At 44.5% G+C, this 14,136-nt stretch overlaps 1 protein-coding gene across 2 annotated transcripts in view; it reads left to right on the top strand.

The window, feature by feature from the left end:
* TXNDC11 (thioredoxin domain containing 11) overlaps nucleotides 1-14,136 on the top strand; it is a 104,341-nt gene that overhangs the window by 29,904 nt on the left and 60,301 nt on the right. For both annotated transcript variants that reach the window (XM_019494715.2, XM_014610762.3), the window contains one exon: nucleotides 6,585-6,678. In XM_019494715.2, coding sequence (XP_019350260.2) covers nucleotides 6,585-6,678 — 94 coding nt within the window. The remainder of the gene's footprint in view (nucleotides 1-6,584; nucleotides 6,679-14,136) is intronic.

Here is a 14,136-nt window from a genome sequence, read left to right as displayed (position 1 = left end):
TCTGGACCCTCTCTAACTTCTCCATGTCCTTTTTAAAATGTGGAGCCTTGAACTGCACACACTTCTCCAGATGAGTACTATGACTCATTTTGTATTTGCACTTTTGATCATTCCTCCTGAGGTATAGCACCATGCATTTGTCTGCATTGAACTTCATCCTGTTAGCTCTAGCCCAACTTCTCAATCTATTGAAATCCTTCTCACATTCTCCAGTGAGTTCACAGTCCTTCTCAGTTTTGTGTCCTCTGCAAACTTGCTCAAGAAGCTTTCTATGCCAGCATTCAGATTGTTGACAAACACATTGAGCAGCAGCAGACCCTGTAGTTACACTGTTATCAGTACCTATGCCAGGTAGTTCAAAACTTAGATTGCTTCTCCGGACTGCCAAATTGGCATACCCAAGAAATGTTTATATAGTACAAGACACCTCTGTGGAGAGAGACCCTGAATTAGCTCGTGCTAACTTTGGAACTTGAATCATGATAACCTGTTTGTCATACTAAGGCAGCTATTAGCCTGGGTTCAGCTTTATTCACATGTGGCAATTTTGCTTCTGGTTCCAAAGTTAGTATATACAGAGCTAATTTTGCACATCCTTGCACAGCACTGGCTTGTGCGGTACAAAGGTCTAGCAAGTAGGGGTGCACCAACAGATTTTTGGGGCCAATACTGATAGCTGATATGTTTTAAGGAGGCATGTTGGCCAGTACCGATCTGATTTCTGATGCAGCATGGAGAGCTATGTGCAGCTGGTAAGTCTGTTGTGGTAGAAGGGGAGTGGGGGAGGGAAGGCATGGTGGGGCAGATCAAGGCCCTCACGGTAAGGGAGGGAGTGGGGCTGTGGAGGTGCTCATTTTATTTCCAGAGCACCATGTCGTATGCATAGTCTGTGCTTCATCTGTGACTGAGTCCCAGAGTTACTGTGGAAAAGTTAGCATGTGATCATGTAATGAAAATGCACCATGCATATATGCACAAGGTAGTTGAATTAAGGTTGAACAGGCTCGGCTGTTCTTATATTTTGAGTGCGTGGCTTTGCAATATTGATCATAGGTTCTTTTAATGCATCTTAAGAGGTTGATTTATGAAGGAAATTATAAAACTTGGAAATGGAAAAATAAACATTTCCTCATGTGGAACTGATTTAAATAGTTATCAGGAGGGCTATTTTTTTAGTGCCACAGCACAATCTACCATTTAAGCTATTCCTAGCAGTGTAGGCTGTTTTCTTGTACATAGATCTACTATAAGAAGAGGATGGTGAGATGCACACTTCGCTAGCAGAGTTGCTAGACAGGAAGTGAGTGTTGACTTGGGAAATCAGTTCAGGACAATTCCAGGCTCTGCAAGGGAAGTCCTCTGATGTTTCCAGAGTCAACTGGCTCTGCTTCTGTTTATTTCCTCCTCTGCTACTTGTGTCCTCCTGCCTTTTGGCTCCCCCATAGTTTTGCATCTTTTCATAGGTCCTTCTTTTACTTGCCTACATCTGTGACATCTGTTTCTTTCACGTTTCTCTCTCTGCTTCAGTTTTTTGTTTTTTCTTGTTCTTTACCCTCAGTTCCTGTTTCCTGCTTTTGCCTTATTTCTCCTCCTGTCTGTCTTTTTTCTAAGTTTCCCACTATTTGAGTTGGTCTAATAAAATATATCAGATTTACCCAAAGAACCTTGTCTGCCTATGTCCTTAGACCAAGATGGCTACATCTTATACCTCTCTAAGCTTCTGCATCTGTCAGGTTATTTCCTCCTCTATTCTGTTTAAGCAAGAGGATCATCGAGAACACGGGCAGAAGGTCTACTTGAATTCACTTCCCTTGGCAGTTGACACATCTTCTCTAGAAATTGGGAAGAGCATGCGGAGTGCAGGCAGAAATATCTGAGACTTCAGTGCTCTGACTTTAAGTGCTCTGCCTTTACAGAACATGTGTTATGTGAGATTTTTCAGAGCTTATAATGTGGCCACCGTAGAGTAGCTATTCCTAGACATGGCAAAAAGCAAATCCCTGATACAGGACACTTTTTTCCAGATTTCAAATTCCTGCTCCAAAGCATGAATATTAATATCATAGGGTTATAAGAATTTTTAACTCTACTATTTCCCAGTAACTTTGTTCTTGGGATGGGGAAGGAAAAATGTTAAACTAAAAAAAAAAACCAAAGAAAACCAAACCAAAAAACCCTAGCATGGGAATGTGCTGTAGGAAGCAGTGTTTCCTAAACTTTTGAAAGCTAAGCTACACTTTTTTTTCCTGGATTAAAATTGGCAGAACGCTTCACTCTTACACCTGAAAAGGGGAGTGGAGGAAAACAGTGGTGGCAGTGCATAGTTTACAGAAATCTGGTCCTGGCTCAGCTCCCCAGTGGCAAAGAAACAGTGGCATGGGTGTGAGGAAAGCTTTCCTTGGGGGAGACTGTCAGGATAAACAGGGGCAGGAGCTTCTCCAATGGTGCACACAGCTGCTGTGCTCTGCATCCCTGGGATCTGGTGCAGAAGGGGAGAAGGGGTTGTAAACAAGCTCCATACTGCCCTGAGAAGCTCTGGGGTGCAAGCGTGGCAGGGCTGGGAAGGGGGCTGTAGGGATGTGTTGGCAAGGGCTCCCCAGAGTTTATCAGAGCAGGGATGGGGGCTTCTGGTTGCCTGTGATCGACTGGATCTGGGAAGGGAGGGAAGAGAAGGGGAGTCCCGCATCTGTACCTGCCCAGTGGGCAGTAGAGCACATCACCAAGCTTCCAGCTGCATTGTGCAGCCACGTTCCCAGGGTTTGGCAGGATACTGCAGCAGCAGTTTGCAGACATCTGATCCTGGCGATGCTGCTGCTACTCCGAGTCCCCATGCTCCCTGCCTGCAGTGCAGATGCAGATTCCAGCTGTGTTGGTACCCGACATCTGCAAACTGCTGTCACAATGCCCCTGCCTGCACCCTGAGAACACAGCCATGGTATGTCCTACTCTGCACCCTGTTCTGCACTCACCCTGTGCCCCCCAGCTTAACATACAGAAGAGAAGAAAGAAGAGTGTTTTTCACAACACACCTCTGCAACCCTCATGGCACACTCTTTTATGGAATTATCAATCTAAAGTTTGGCAGTGTTGTAGTGGTTTATGGTGGTACATGTTAGGCAGCCTTGACTATAGACATTTGCCACAGATGCTGTATGGTAGAGCTTGATTGGGTCTCCTGGCCTTAACTGGTTCCTCTGAGCTCCTTCTGATTCTGAGACCCCTGTCTTTTGGTCTCTGATGTTTGCTGGTGAAAGCCTCATGGCTGTACTTCAGGGAGCTGCCTTCTAGTTCAGCTCTTGCAAAAGGGACTTTTCTCTTTCAGGGGGGAACAGAGTACATACACGCCAGATTCCTAGTAGCAAAGTAGATGGTTCCTCTGCAATAAAGACAGTTATTGGGGCAGAGGCCACCCACACCCTGTCCCTTCCAAAGGCCTAAGCCATCCTTTTGCCCAGTTCAGTCCCAAGCACCCCCTAAATTAGCTTAGCCATTCTCTCTCCATTCAGCACAGCCCCAAGTCCTGAAGTTGCTTGGCTGTTCAATCTTTTCAGATGCTCTCCAGTTCCCAGGCCAACACTATTTTTTAAGTTGCTCCATCCATTGTGCTGCTTATTTCCTTTTCCATCTCTTGTTGCCTCTAGGGCATCTCCTCCAAGGGATGGGTACCAGTCCCCCTGACACATCAGTGTGGCTGTTCAGTTCTGTTTTTGCTGAAGGTACATCTTGTCTTGTCCCCCACTTAAGCAGCTGTGACTCCTGTCATAACCCAATGATTTTTAGTGCCTCGGCACATTGGAATTTTCCCGCCACATGGAGCTTTCTTTGCACGGTGGATTTCTCAGCTGCAGAGAGAAATCCCCGGTGCAAAGAGTTCCCGCCACACACGTGCAAATTCGTACCCCATTATTGGCTGATTCTAAATTATTCCTACGTGGAGGCTAGCAATTGGCTCGCTAGCCGTATAAAAGGTTAGAGCAGTTTCCGCCCAAGTTGGAGGACTGTGCAACCATCTCGTGGAGAACTCTAAGCGCACTGTGGAGCCTAGCAAACTCCGCGTGTGTCTTGGAGGAGGACAGAGAGGCCTGATCAGCTCTTAGCCACTCCTTGTCATAGTGTAATTTGATGTATCCCCCGTGTGAAAAGCGCTCGTGGAGTCGTATATTGACGACTTATCTCGGTTCGGTTCGGAAGAGATCTCACTTGTGTTTGTTTGTCTGCAACTGCAACTCAAGCAAGTTTCCTCCCTGCACTGTGACCATCGGCAGTGTAAGTAAAGCTTTCTTTATAAAACCAATACGCTTCCGTGCCTAACTCTACTCCGTCGTGGAAAAACCCTGCCTGATGGTCCGGGCTACTGGCCATAGCCTTAGACTGACCCTCGGTCCCCACAACTCCTAACAAGCAATCTATTAACGCTGCTTGCTATATATACAAACTAGTCAGGGAAACAGAGGCATGCAAGTTTATTATAGTATAAACTTATTGAAATTAGTAATATTACAGTAAAATCCAGTCTGTCACAGCATCTGTACTTCCTAGTGCCATCTGTAATTGGCATACAAATCAATAAATGTGTGTTGTTTTAGTGGTGGGGTGTTTGGGTTGTGAGAAGCATGTTGGGGGCATGTTGGGTTTGGGGAACTGTAAGTTGGGTTTATAAGGGGGGGTGTGTTGGGCTTGTAAGGGGGCGCATGTTGTGTGCACACTGGGTTTGTAAGGGGCGGTGTGGGGGTTGTGCTTTGGGTTTGTGAGGGTGGGGTGGGGCCTCCCCTCATACCCACACCTTTCTCCATACGTCTGCCCCTCCTCCCACGTGCATCCCCCAATGGGACATTGCCGCTAGTAGCAGCAGCAGCAGCCACTCGTGGCAGGCGGAGCCTCCCAGTGTTGCTTTGGCCAAGTTTGAGGAGCTACAGAGATCAGAGAGTGACAGAGAGCAGGGCCAGGCTGGCCATCTGGCTCCATTATGCGGGGCTCCCTACGGCTCATGTACAGCACCTAGGACTCAGCTGGACCTGTGTGCCCATGGAGTGAGCCCTGCATGATGGAGCCAGCAGCCTGGCCCTTGTCCCTCCCACCATGTGCAGCTGGCTCCCCGCTGAGTCCTGGGATCTGCATGTGGCGGCAGGGATTGGTGTCAGGTCTCTGGCTCCATCGCACAGCACTTCCTGTGGTGGCACGTAGCTTTGGCCAAGTTCTGGGAGCTGCACATGAGCTGTGAGGAGCCCTACGTGATGGAGCCAGGCTGGCCCCACACTCCCACTGGCCTTGGCACCATACTTGCCCCAGCCCTATGCTCCCACTGGCCCTGTCCCTGCGCTCTGGGCTCTGTGCTCCCACTTAGCTGCAGCTTCCCCCCTGCCTGCTGCCACTTCCCTATCTGCGGCCCAGGGCACTGCAGCAAGGACAGGAGGAGGAGTCACTGGAGGTGGGTAGAGCTGAGCCGTTCCCCAGGCAGCTGCAGCAGTGGCAGCAGCAGCAGCTCTGCCTGGAAGCTGTGCACGCTGGCTGGGGCCAGGGCCCTCCCGCTGGCAAATGTGGCAGTGTAGCACACTGTCCTGGGGGGAAATGGGCTGAGCTTGGCCCCATGTGGAACGAAGCAGGGCAGCTGCAGGCTGGGCCAGATGCAATTAATTGGGTGCCTGCCTGTGAGCTGGATTAATTTGCCTGGCCGGTTGGATTTGGCCTGTGGGCTATATTATGCCCATCCTCGGGATAGGACTTGGGGTTTCTTTGTTTGTTTGTTTGTGTGCAGACTCCTACTGACTTCTGTAACAGTTCTTGAAAGAATCTTATATGACTGATAGCCTGTCAGTGTGATATAACTTAGAAGTTTTAATGATCAAAAACAATATACAATTTCAAGTACAGATATAAATTATACACAGTATAGTAAAACATCAGAGAAAGAGAATATATTGCATTGGAAAAGAATTGCACTTATCTGTTGGATGGTGACAGTTCAAATCCTAAACTTCAGTTTCACGGTATTCCTCCAAATGGTGTTGTTGACTTTGATGCACACAATAATTTTAAATCAATAACATTTGCTCTGACAATGTAACAACTAGCACACTAACGGAGGATATGTGTGACTGTGAGGCTTAATTTTTGTATCCATATAACTTGGTCTTATTGTGTACATTTTCCGGATGATAACAGAGTGCATTTCCTCCCTATCCTAAAATCTGCTTGTTCTTGCAGCATTAAATGGTTAATGTTATTTTATTAAAACAGTAAGTAAACTCAGTTTTAATCCAGTGATTTTCAACCAGTGTGTCATACCAATCTTAGCATTGTTGGGTTTGCGTACAAGGTAAACCCAGCAGTTTCAAATAAGAATCCATAGTTGTGGTCTCTTTGAGTTCTTCACAACAAAAAAAAAACCTGCTCTATTATTTTTCTGTTGTCCAAAAAAAAGTGAAAACTAAGGGTTGGCTTTTTTTTCCCAGAGGTGTTTTGAGTCTGAAAAGGTTGAGAACCACTGGTTTAATCTTACTTCTTACCATAGGCAAATAACTGCAGTTCCCCATAAATACATTACTCTGTAATAGCTTAGCTAACTCTAATTCTTATTCTTGCAGCCTGGAGTTCTAGGATATTTTGAGTTCAATGCTTCACCTCAGCCTCCTGGTTATTTGACATTCTTCACATCAGCATTACATTCATTAAAGAAAGGTAAAAGCTTCATCTTAAGAATTTAAGGCATCTTTAACAATAGTTTAAGCGATGGATTATAGTTCTCATCTGGAGTATTTTGTAATCTGAGAATTATTCTCTTAGGGTGGCTCTTATCATTGATCAAACTGCCAATTCTTGGATTCCTTTGTCAATAGACAGTGACTAGATCATGGACTCATTACCGAATTAATCAAATACCAGGTCTATTTTTATATATCATGGTCAGAGTAGCACAAAATATGTTGTGTGTATCTTTGGCCACATTCTGTAACAGGCTAAATATCTGATCTTTGTTTTTATACTGTGTGCTAAATATATCTGGTAAGTCTGACCTGCAGTCTCTCTACTTTATTGAAGGAACTATTGAACATTTCTCTTGTCATACTTCATTGTAACTTGTAACTTTTTGTTATAGAAGTACTTAAAAGAAAGTAGAGTATTTAAAGGTAAATTTTAAAGTAGAAAATGAAGCTAATTCATAAGTCTAAGCACTAAAATTGTCAGATTGTAACATCTGATTCGACAGCAGTTAAACATGTGAGTAGCTTGTGAGTTGTGCTTCTCACTGGAGTCATAATTGTAGTAGTGAAAGACCAGAAGTTTTGGGGTGTGTCCTGTCATAGTCTGCTAATATTGACTGCTGGCCACTTCCCCCTTCTTATTATACAATCCCTCAGAAATTCAGTTTAGGAGAGGCCTACAAGATCTTGCTTATTGAAAGATGCCAAATAAAATAATATTTACTTCCATTTGTGTGATCATGATAAACCCGTGGTAAATGAGTTCTTTCTACATGAATCTAACAAACAGGAGTTGCGACTTCCACCAAACTTGTGAAGTAAAGAAGTTTGACAGGGGGTGAAAAACGAGATTAAGGAAGCATTATCCTTTTATTTTTGTTAAAGGAGAAAAATAAATTTTTGAGAAATGGATTTTCTTACTGTCTGACAATGTTGGATAGGTTTTGTCTGTTTTTAATAGTAGATATTCATACTAATGGATATGGTTTGACCATATAGACACAGGGCATGCCTATATTTTCGAGAGTTTTGTTTTTTGCCTAGTTAGAGAAAAAAACTAATGCCCCAGTATGGTTGCTCCCTCTCTGAATAAATTGAAAGCATAATTATCTTGCAGTTTTCTCAAAGTTTATTTCAAAACATATCAAGTTCCCATTATAGTCATTTAAGTGTGGAGTGGCATTTCCTAGGAACAGACGCATTGATGTCATAATTAGTGGCTTGTTAGCAATTGAGGGGGCCTCTCCATTTGAACCATAGGTTGTTTTTTTAATTTTGAGAACTTTGCCAAGAAAATGTACACTCTTAAGTACATTCAATAAAATTACACAATTTTTTTCTTTAAATATATGTAATGTTTATAGCCTGAAAATATTGTAATTTGGTTTTAATGCTGTAACCCCAATGAGTTTGTGTCATGTGTTACAGAAACACTAAGTAAGGCTTGTATAGCTTCTCTTACCCATGTCTTTTCACATTGCCATTAATTTCCTCAACACATTTGTGAAAGATAAATATTATTTCCCTCAATTTACAGGTCAGGGACCTGAGATGTAATGAGGTTTGACTAAGATAAGTTAGCTAGTGGCAAAGTTTGGCATAACTCAGAGTTATTTCAGCTTTACAGTTTACACATACATTATTTAATTTGTGTTGTGTTTGAGACCCAGTCTTTTATTCTGTATTGTTAATGTTCCTTTTTTAGGCAGGCAGATAATCTATGTGGTAAAATGGTAGGGAAGATAAAATGTCCTATTTTCCTGGTTGAGTAATTATTTTGTTAACTGCATACAGTAGAACTTTGTCATGCTATGAAATTTATACTGAAGTATAAAATTTCAGCTGTCATCTTAAAATGTTAATCTATGAAGTATGTATGGTACTGTTGAGAAGGCGTAGGAGGGAAAAGCCAAGTATTGCTCTAGGAGGCATAACTAGCAATTTTGACAAACTAGGCAGAGCCAGGAAATTAAAGAAGGGATTGTTCTTAGCACAGGAGAGCAGGAGGTGATGGGGAGGGCAGAGTCTTATCTGACATGTCAGGGGCTCACCCAGAGGTGTATCTAGTAAGTTTTGTGCCCTGGGACAGGAGGGTCTAGCCAGTGCTGCAGGAAGAGATGTTTGTATAATCAACATCTATGGGGTTAATGCAGCAGCTGCCACCAGATCTTATGTCGAATAAGACTATAAGGTCCTTAATTTGGCAGTGAAAAAGTAGATGTAAGAGGGTTGACACCCTGGCTGTTGGCTGTGAGGATGCTTTCCCCACAGCAACAGTGTTTCCCGGGAGAGAAGAAGGGAGTGAGGTTGACAAGGGGATTCGTATCAGCACACCTTGTAGCTGGAGCCAGCCCCTGCCACCATTCCAGAGTCCCCCTGCCTTCATTCCAGTGCCTCCCCATTAGTCAGCGCCCTGGGCTTGTGGGTCACTCTTCCTTAGTTATGCTACTCATTGCTCTGTGGTTTGAAATACTAGTTTAGGAATTAATTCTAGAAGAAGCATTGAAGTTCTTTGTAGTTATAGGCACTCAGCAACTGTGAAGTAGCTTAAAGAGGTGAATTATGAGCAGGGATTCAGGTTTTCAGTTTGCTGCAGACAAGCACGGATTTTTCCTGTAAAGAAGAAAAATGTGTCTTTTATCTCTCGGAGGAGAAAAACGCCTGAAACCACAGTTCCAGCCTGCAGGGGGCTGTTTGGGGCTAGTGGGGAGCGGAAGGAGGGTGATCACAGGCAGAAGGTGCCACATGCATATGTGTGTACACATGCACTTGGCAGCCAGGCAGTGTGGTAGAGAGCAGCTCCCACAGTTCCCCACAAGTAAGTCTATGGTGGGGCATAGGTGACGTGTTGGGGGGTGGAGGGGGGCATAAGCAATGCGTCAGGGGGACATGAGGAGGGCACGTGCTCCCCCAGATTTCTGCACCCACAGTGGGCACATGGTTGCAATCTGGCCAGACCAGCATGGGCAGAAGCTGCCTCTATGGCCCAGTGGGCAGGACCCAGTGTGGGAGGGTGGAGCAGGGCAGTGAGACTCATTGCCACCATTGCCAGGACCCCCACACCAGATGTGCCACAAGCAGTGCGAGGAGTAACGGACTGGGGTGGGGCCACGCTGCCCTCACCTGCTCCTGCTGCCAATCACTTGCACACTGGGTCATGGCTGTACTTTTCTGCCATGACCTGGCCGCTTCTACTGCTCCCCTCAGGCTGCGGCTCTAACCCAGATGAAAGGTAGGGTGGCAGGGGCAGTGCAGGTGGCCTGAGGGGAATGGTAGTGGTGGTGGTGGCAGCCAGGCCACGGTGGTGGGGTAGAGCTGTGGTCTGGCCCACAAGTGACTGGCACTGGGTGGAGGTGAGGGCAGCATGGCCCCCCACTCCCTGGCCCATTATTCCTTGCCCTGCTGGTTGTGCATCTGGCACAGGGGTCCCAGCGGCCCTGCTCTACCTTCCTATTTTGGGTCCCACCAACTGGGCCACGGAGGCAGCTCCTGCCTGTGCTAGTCCAGCCAGGCTGCAGCCCTGTGCCCACAGTGAACACAGAAATCTGTGGGGGGGGCACGTGCCCTCCCATGTTCCCCTGATATCCCCTATGCCTTCCCCCCCACCCCTTCCATAGACTTGTGATAGAGAAGTTAATAGTCTTGCTGCTTAGTTGGTGGGTATTAATTGTTTCAGTTTTTGCTAGAGACCCTTTAGATCTGCACACGCGCACACACTTCCTCTGCCCCCCAGTATTGGGGTAATAACAGTACAGTAAAAGCTTAAATACCTCGGTTTCAGATTCTCCATGACAATTGACGACAGTGCATGGAATTGTATCCATGAAGTGTTCCCCATGTCACTCCTCCAGAGTGAACTTGGAAAACTAAAAACAAACAAACAAACAAAAACAAACCCAAAAAACTTCCCACCCAAAGCTGTTTCATTTTTAAAAGTTCAAAGCAAGTCTCTTGACACAGAGATGAAGGGTGGAGCTAAAGCTATAGCTAGTCACTCTCTTCTAGTGTCCTATGAACTGAGATTTCACCCTGCATTCCTTTGCTTAGTACTTATTGAGTGTCTCCACTTCTACACCATTTCAGCAATGAAATTCTTGAACAGGGGTAGAAAGAATCTCTCCAAGGATGAGTCAAGGCATGGGTCACCTATTTCTGTGCCTAGAAGGCTGTTTCAGCTTCCTGACTTATCCTAGACAACCTCCTAAGGAACTAAATCTTGAAGACTTTCTGAGGTTCCCCAGCATCATTCACTAAGATAGATAGTCTCAATGGCACCACTAAATCTGTAGACTAGATCTGTGGAACCTTAGTGCCTACCACCTCTAACACCTGTTGTCTTAGTATCCAAAACAAAAAAGGTACTGAGTAATTAGGGTAGGATGGTCATCTTTCCTGGAGATGCTGAGGTGGGTAATACCGAAGACACTAATGAATTGTTGTGCAAGAGGTGTTTCTGGTACCGAACTGGTTGAGTCCCAGAGTGGATGTCTGTTGTAATTGGACTTAACTTTTGGATCCCATGTGCTTTTGAGCCACCTGGATCTGGACAGTGCTGTCATTGTTTCTAATGTTGGAGCAGGCATGGTCCTGGGCACGTGCCTTTTGCCTGGCTCTACTTCCTTGGCAGTATGGAATGTCACAAACTAAATAGTCTAGGTCCTAAAACTGAGATGTAGAGCCATCCCAAGTCTCCCTAGCTGCTTCTTTACTGGGCCCAAAGTCTACCTCCACAGGTGCTCTGTTTTATATCTTTAGGGAACGTGTAGTTGGAAAACAGGTTTTGTACAGAAATTTCTAAAATCCCTGTAATTTATTATCAAAATATACAAGAGAGGTCTTTGTATTCAACAGTAAATACCTAAACGTTCTCTCTCCTTTCTTTTGAGGCTATTTGCCCCTTGTAATCTTGTAGGTCTAATCTGTGTGATGAACTGGGAAAACTAGTTTACTTTAACCTGTCTTGTATTTAGGGGAAATGAACTTTTCCATTGCGAAGTAGATGAAGTCTCAGATATATATTGGAATCCAGGGTAGCCCTGTAGTTCTCTGGTTTTGCATGTTCCATCCCCAAGAAGAAAGCACGCACAATAATCTTCCTTTAGGCCAGTGGTTCCCAAATTCTGACAGATTGTGCACCACCAGTTTAAAACTATACAAACTTAAATACCATCAGCAAATTTTTGTCATATAAAGTAATTATAATAAATCTGTTAATGAGTACCACTGCCAGGTTGTTTGCGTACACTGGTGGTATGCATACCACATATTGAAATCCACTGGGCAGTGTCTGTCTGTCAGTTTTACATACCATTTCAGAAGACTTCAGAGCCATTGAAAAATAGAGATTCCAGTGATGATGATCTTGCTTTTTCCTCTCTTGCCTCACGTTTGGGTCTTTTATTAGATGGCAGATTTGATTCAGATGTCAAGATATGAGAGAATAACCGGAAGATTTCTGACACCCATTCCCTGATTACTGTACTTATTATTTTGGGGAATCCTAAAATAGTATGTACAGTAATCAAGGAGATTTACCATCCATCATTTGGTTCTGGAAGTTAAAGATGAATAGAATACCCATGGCTTACATTTCTCTCATCTCCAAGGTTGATTTCTCATCTGTCTTCAGCAACCCTTTTCATGAGATAAGAGTTAGACACGGCCTCAAAATTCTGGAATAGAAATTCTCATTCTTGTTTCCTCATCCTGAAGAAGAATGGGTTGGTGGGGTGATTTCCCATTCTGGACCTGCAATTTCTTAACGAAGTAATCTGCCATTTCAAGTTCAGGATGATGAGACTAACCTCCATAATTCCCTTTGGCCACACTCTTGACATGAAAGTTATCTATATTCATGTTTGGCCACAGATAGCTCAGATTTCGTTCATTTCGGCCACAGATAGTTTAGATTTCAGGTAGGTACTTGCTTACTTCCAACGGCTTCAAGGGCATTAATTTAGGGCTTACAGTTATGGGTTGGGGACTCATGAATTTCTTAGGTTATCATAGATAGTAAGTTTGTGTGTATTTTAAACATTGGGTCTTTCTCAATTTGATTAAAATTTTACTAGCTAATTTTACGTGCAGCCATCTGGGTATCTTTTTTTTTTCTTCTCATCATGGCTTTGTTAATCTTCGTTTTGCTCTATTTTGAATAAGGAGTTAGTTGTTGCATTCTTTGACTGTAACTGCTGTTCTGTTTTTGAGAGTTCAGCTTCTTAAATATTCATTTGTCCTGTCTTTTGTGCTGCTTGCTTTCTTTTTGCGTGTGTATTTTTCTCCCTGTTCATACTTTCCCTTCAGGATGCTTGTAAGAGGAGATGAAAACTAACACTGATCTTCCTGTTTGCTTGCAAATTGTTTCCTTTTTGTGTAGGAAGAAAAGCAGGCACAAATGCAGTAAGGACATTTAAGACTCAGTCACTTGCCCAAGACCAGGCAACTTTAGTTTTGTATTGCTGTAATTTTCCAGTAGTATGTAATTCTTATCTAAGGACTCTATTGAAATTGTTCAACAATTGAAGTCGGCAAAAGACAGTGATGTGTGTCCTCTGTAAACAAGAGATATTGTTGCATCCATGAAGAATGTATCTTCTATGTGGCTAGTTTTGATACAAGTGTTGAGTATATACTGAGTGCCCCAGGTAGGGTGTAGTGTGGACTAGATTCAGCTGCTATGGGTTGGCTGTCAATGCCCAAATTAGCTAGGGCAGACGCAGGCAATTATTTTGGCTGGAGGGCTGCTTAATGAGTCTTGGTGAACTGTTGAGGGCTGCAAGGGTAGCCCTGCCCCTTGACAGGTGCCCCACTGCCTAGTTGCCATCTTGGGACAGGAAGTCCTGCCCCTAACCCATTGCCACCGGAAGTCCCTACCCTTGCCCCCTGGAAGTACTCCTTTTGGGAGGGGAGGGTTGCCATCTTGGAACCAGAAAAACCCCCAAATCGTACGCTAAAAGTCAAACGCCTACTATAATATATTTTAATTTTATCGCAAAAAATGTTTTTGTCCTGATTTGTGTTTGTGTGCTGTATAGAGGTGATTGCATAATAACTCAGAAATAGTTTTATTCTTGTATATTATGTGTGAGGGTGTGGGGTGTGTTTGGGGGTGGATGTGTGTGTATATGGTGGGATGTGGGGAGGTGTGTGGGGGGAGCGGTTGTGAGTGTGTGAGGGGCAGTAGGGTATGTTGGGGGTGTGTGAGGGAGAGTGGAGAGGTGTGGGGACCCCCCACACTCCCTCCCATGGTACACAGCCCCCACTGCAGGTAGCAGCAGGCAGTGGTGAGTAGGGCTGTGCAAAGCTTCAGTCACTGATTTGATTTGGAGGAGATTTGGCCCAAGTCAGTGGCCAAATCCAAATCGAATCAGGAGACCCATTAATCTCTCTGAATAAAATTGGAAGCCTCCTTCAGAGAGATTCGATGATTCGGGCC

The sequence above is a fragment of the Alligator mississippiensis genome, chromosome 13 (assembly GCF_030867095.1).
Source record: "Alligator mississippiensis isolate rAllMis1 chromosome 13, rAllMis1, whole genome shotgun sequence".
NCBI lineage: Eukaryota > Metazoa > Chordata > Crocodylia > Alligatoridae > Alligator > Alligator mississippiensis.
The sequence above is the reverse complement of the archived record's forward strand: the minus strand, read 5'-3'. Positions and strand labels throughout refer to the sequence as shown.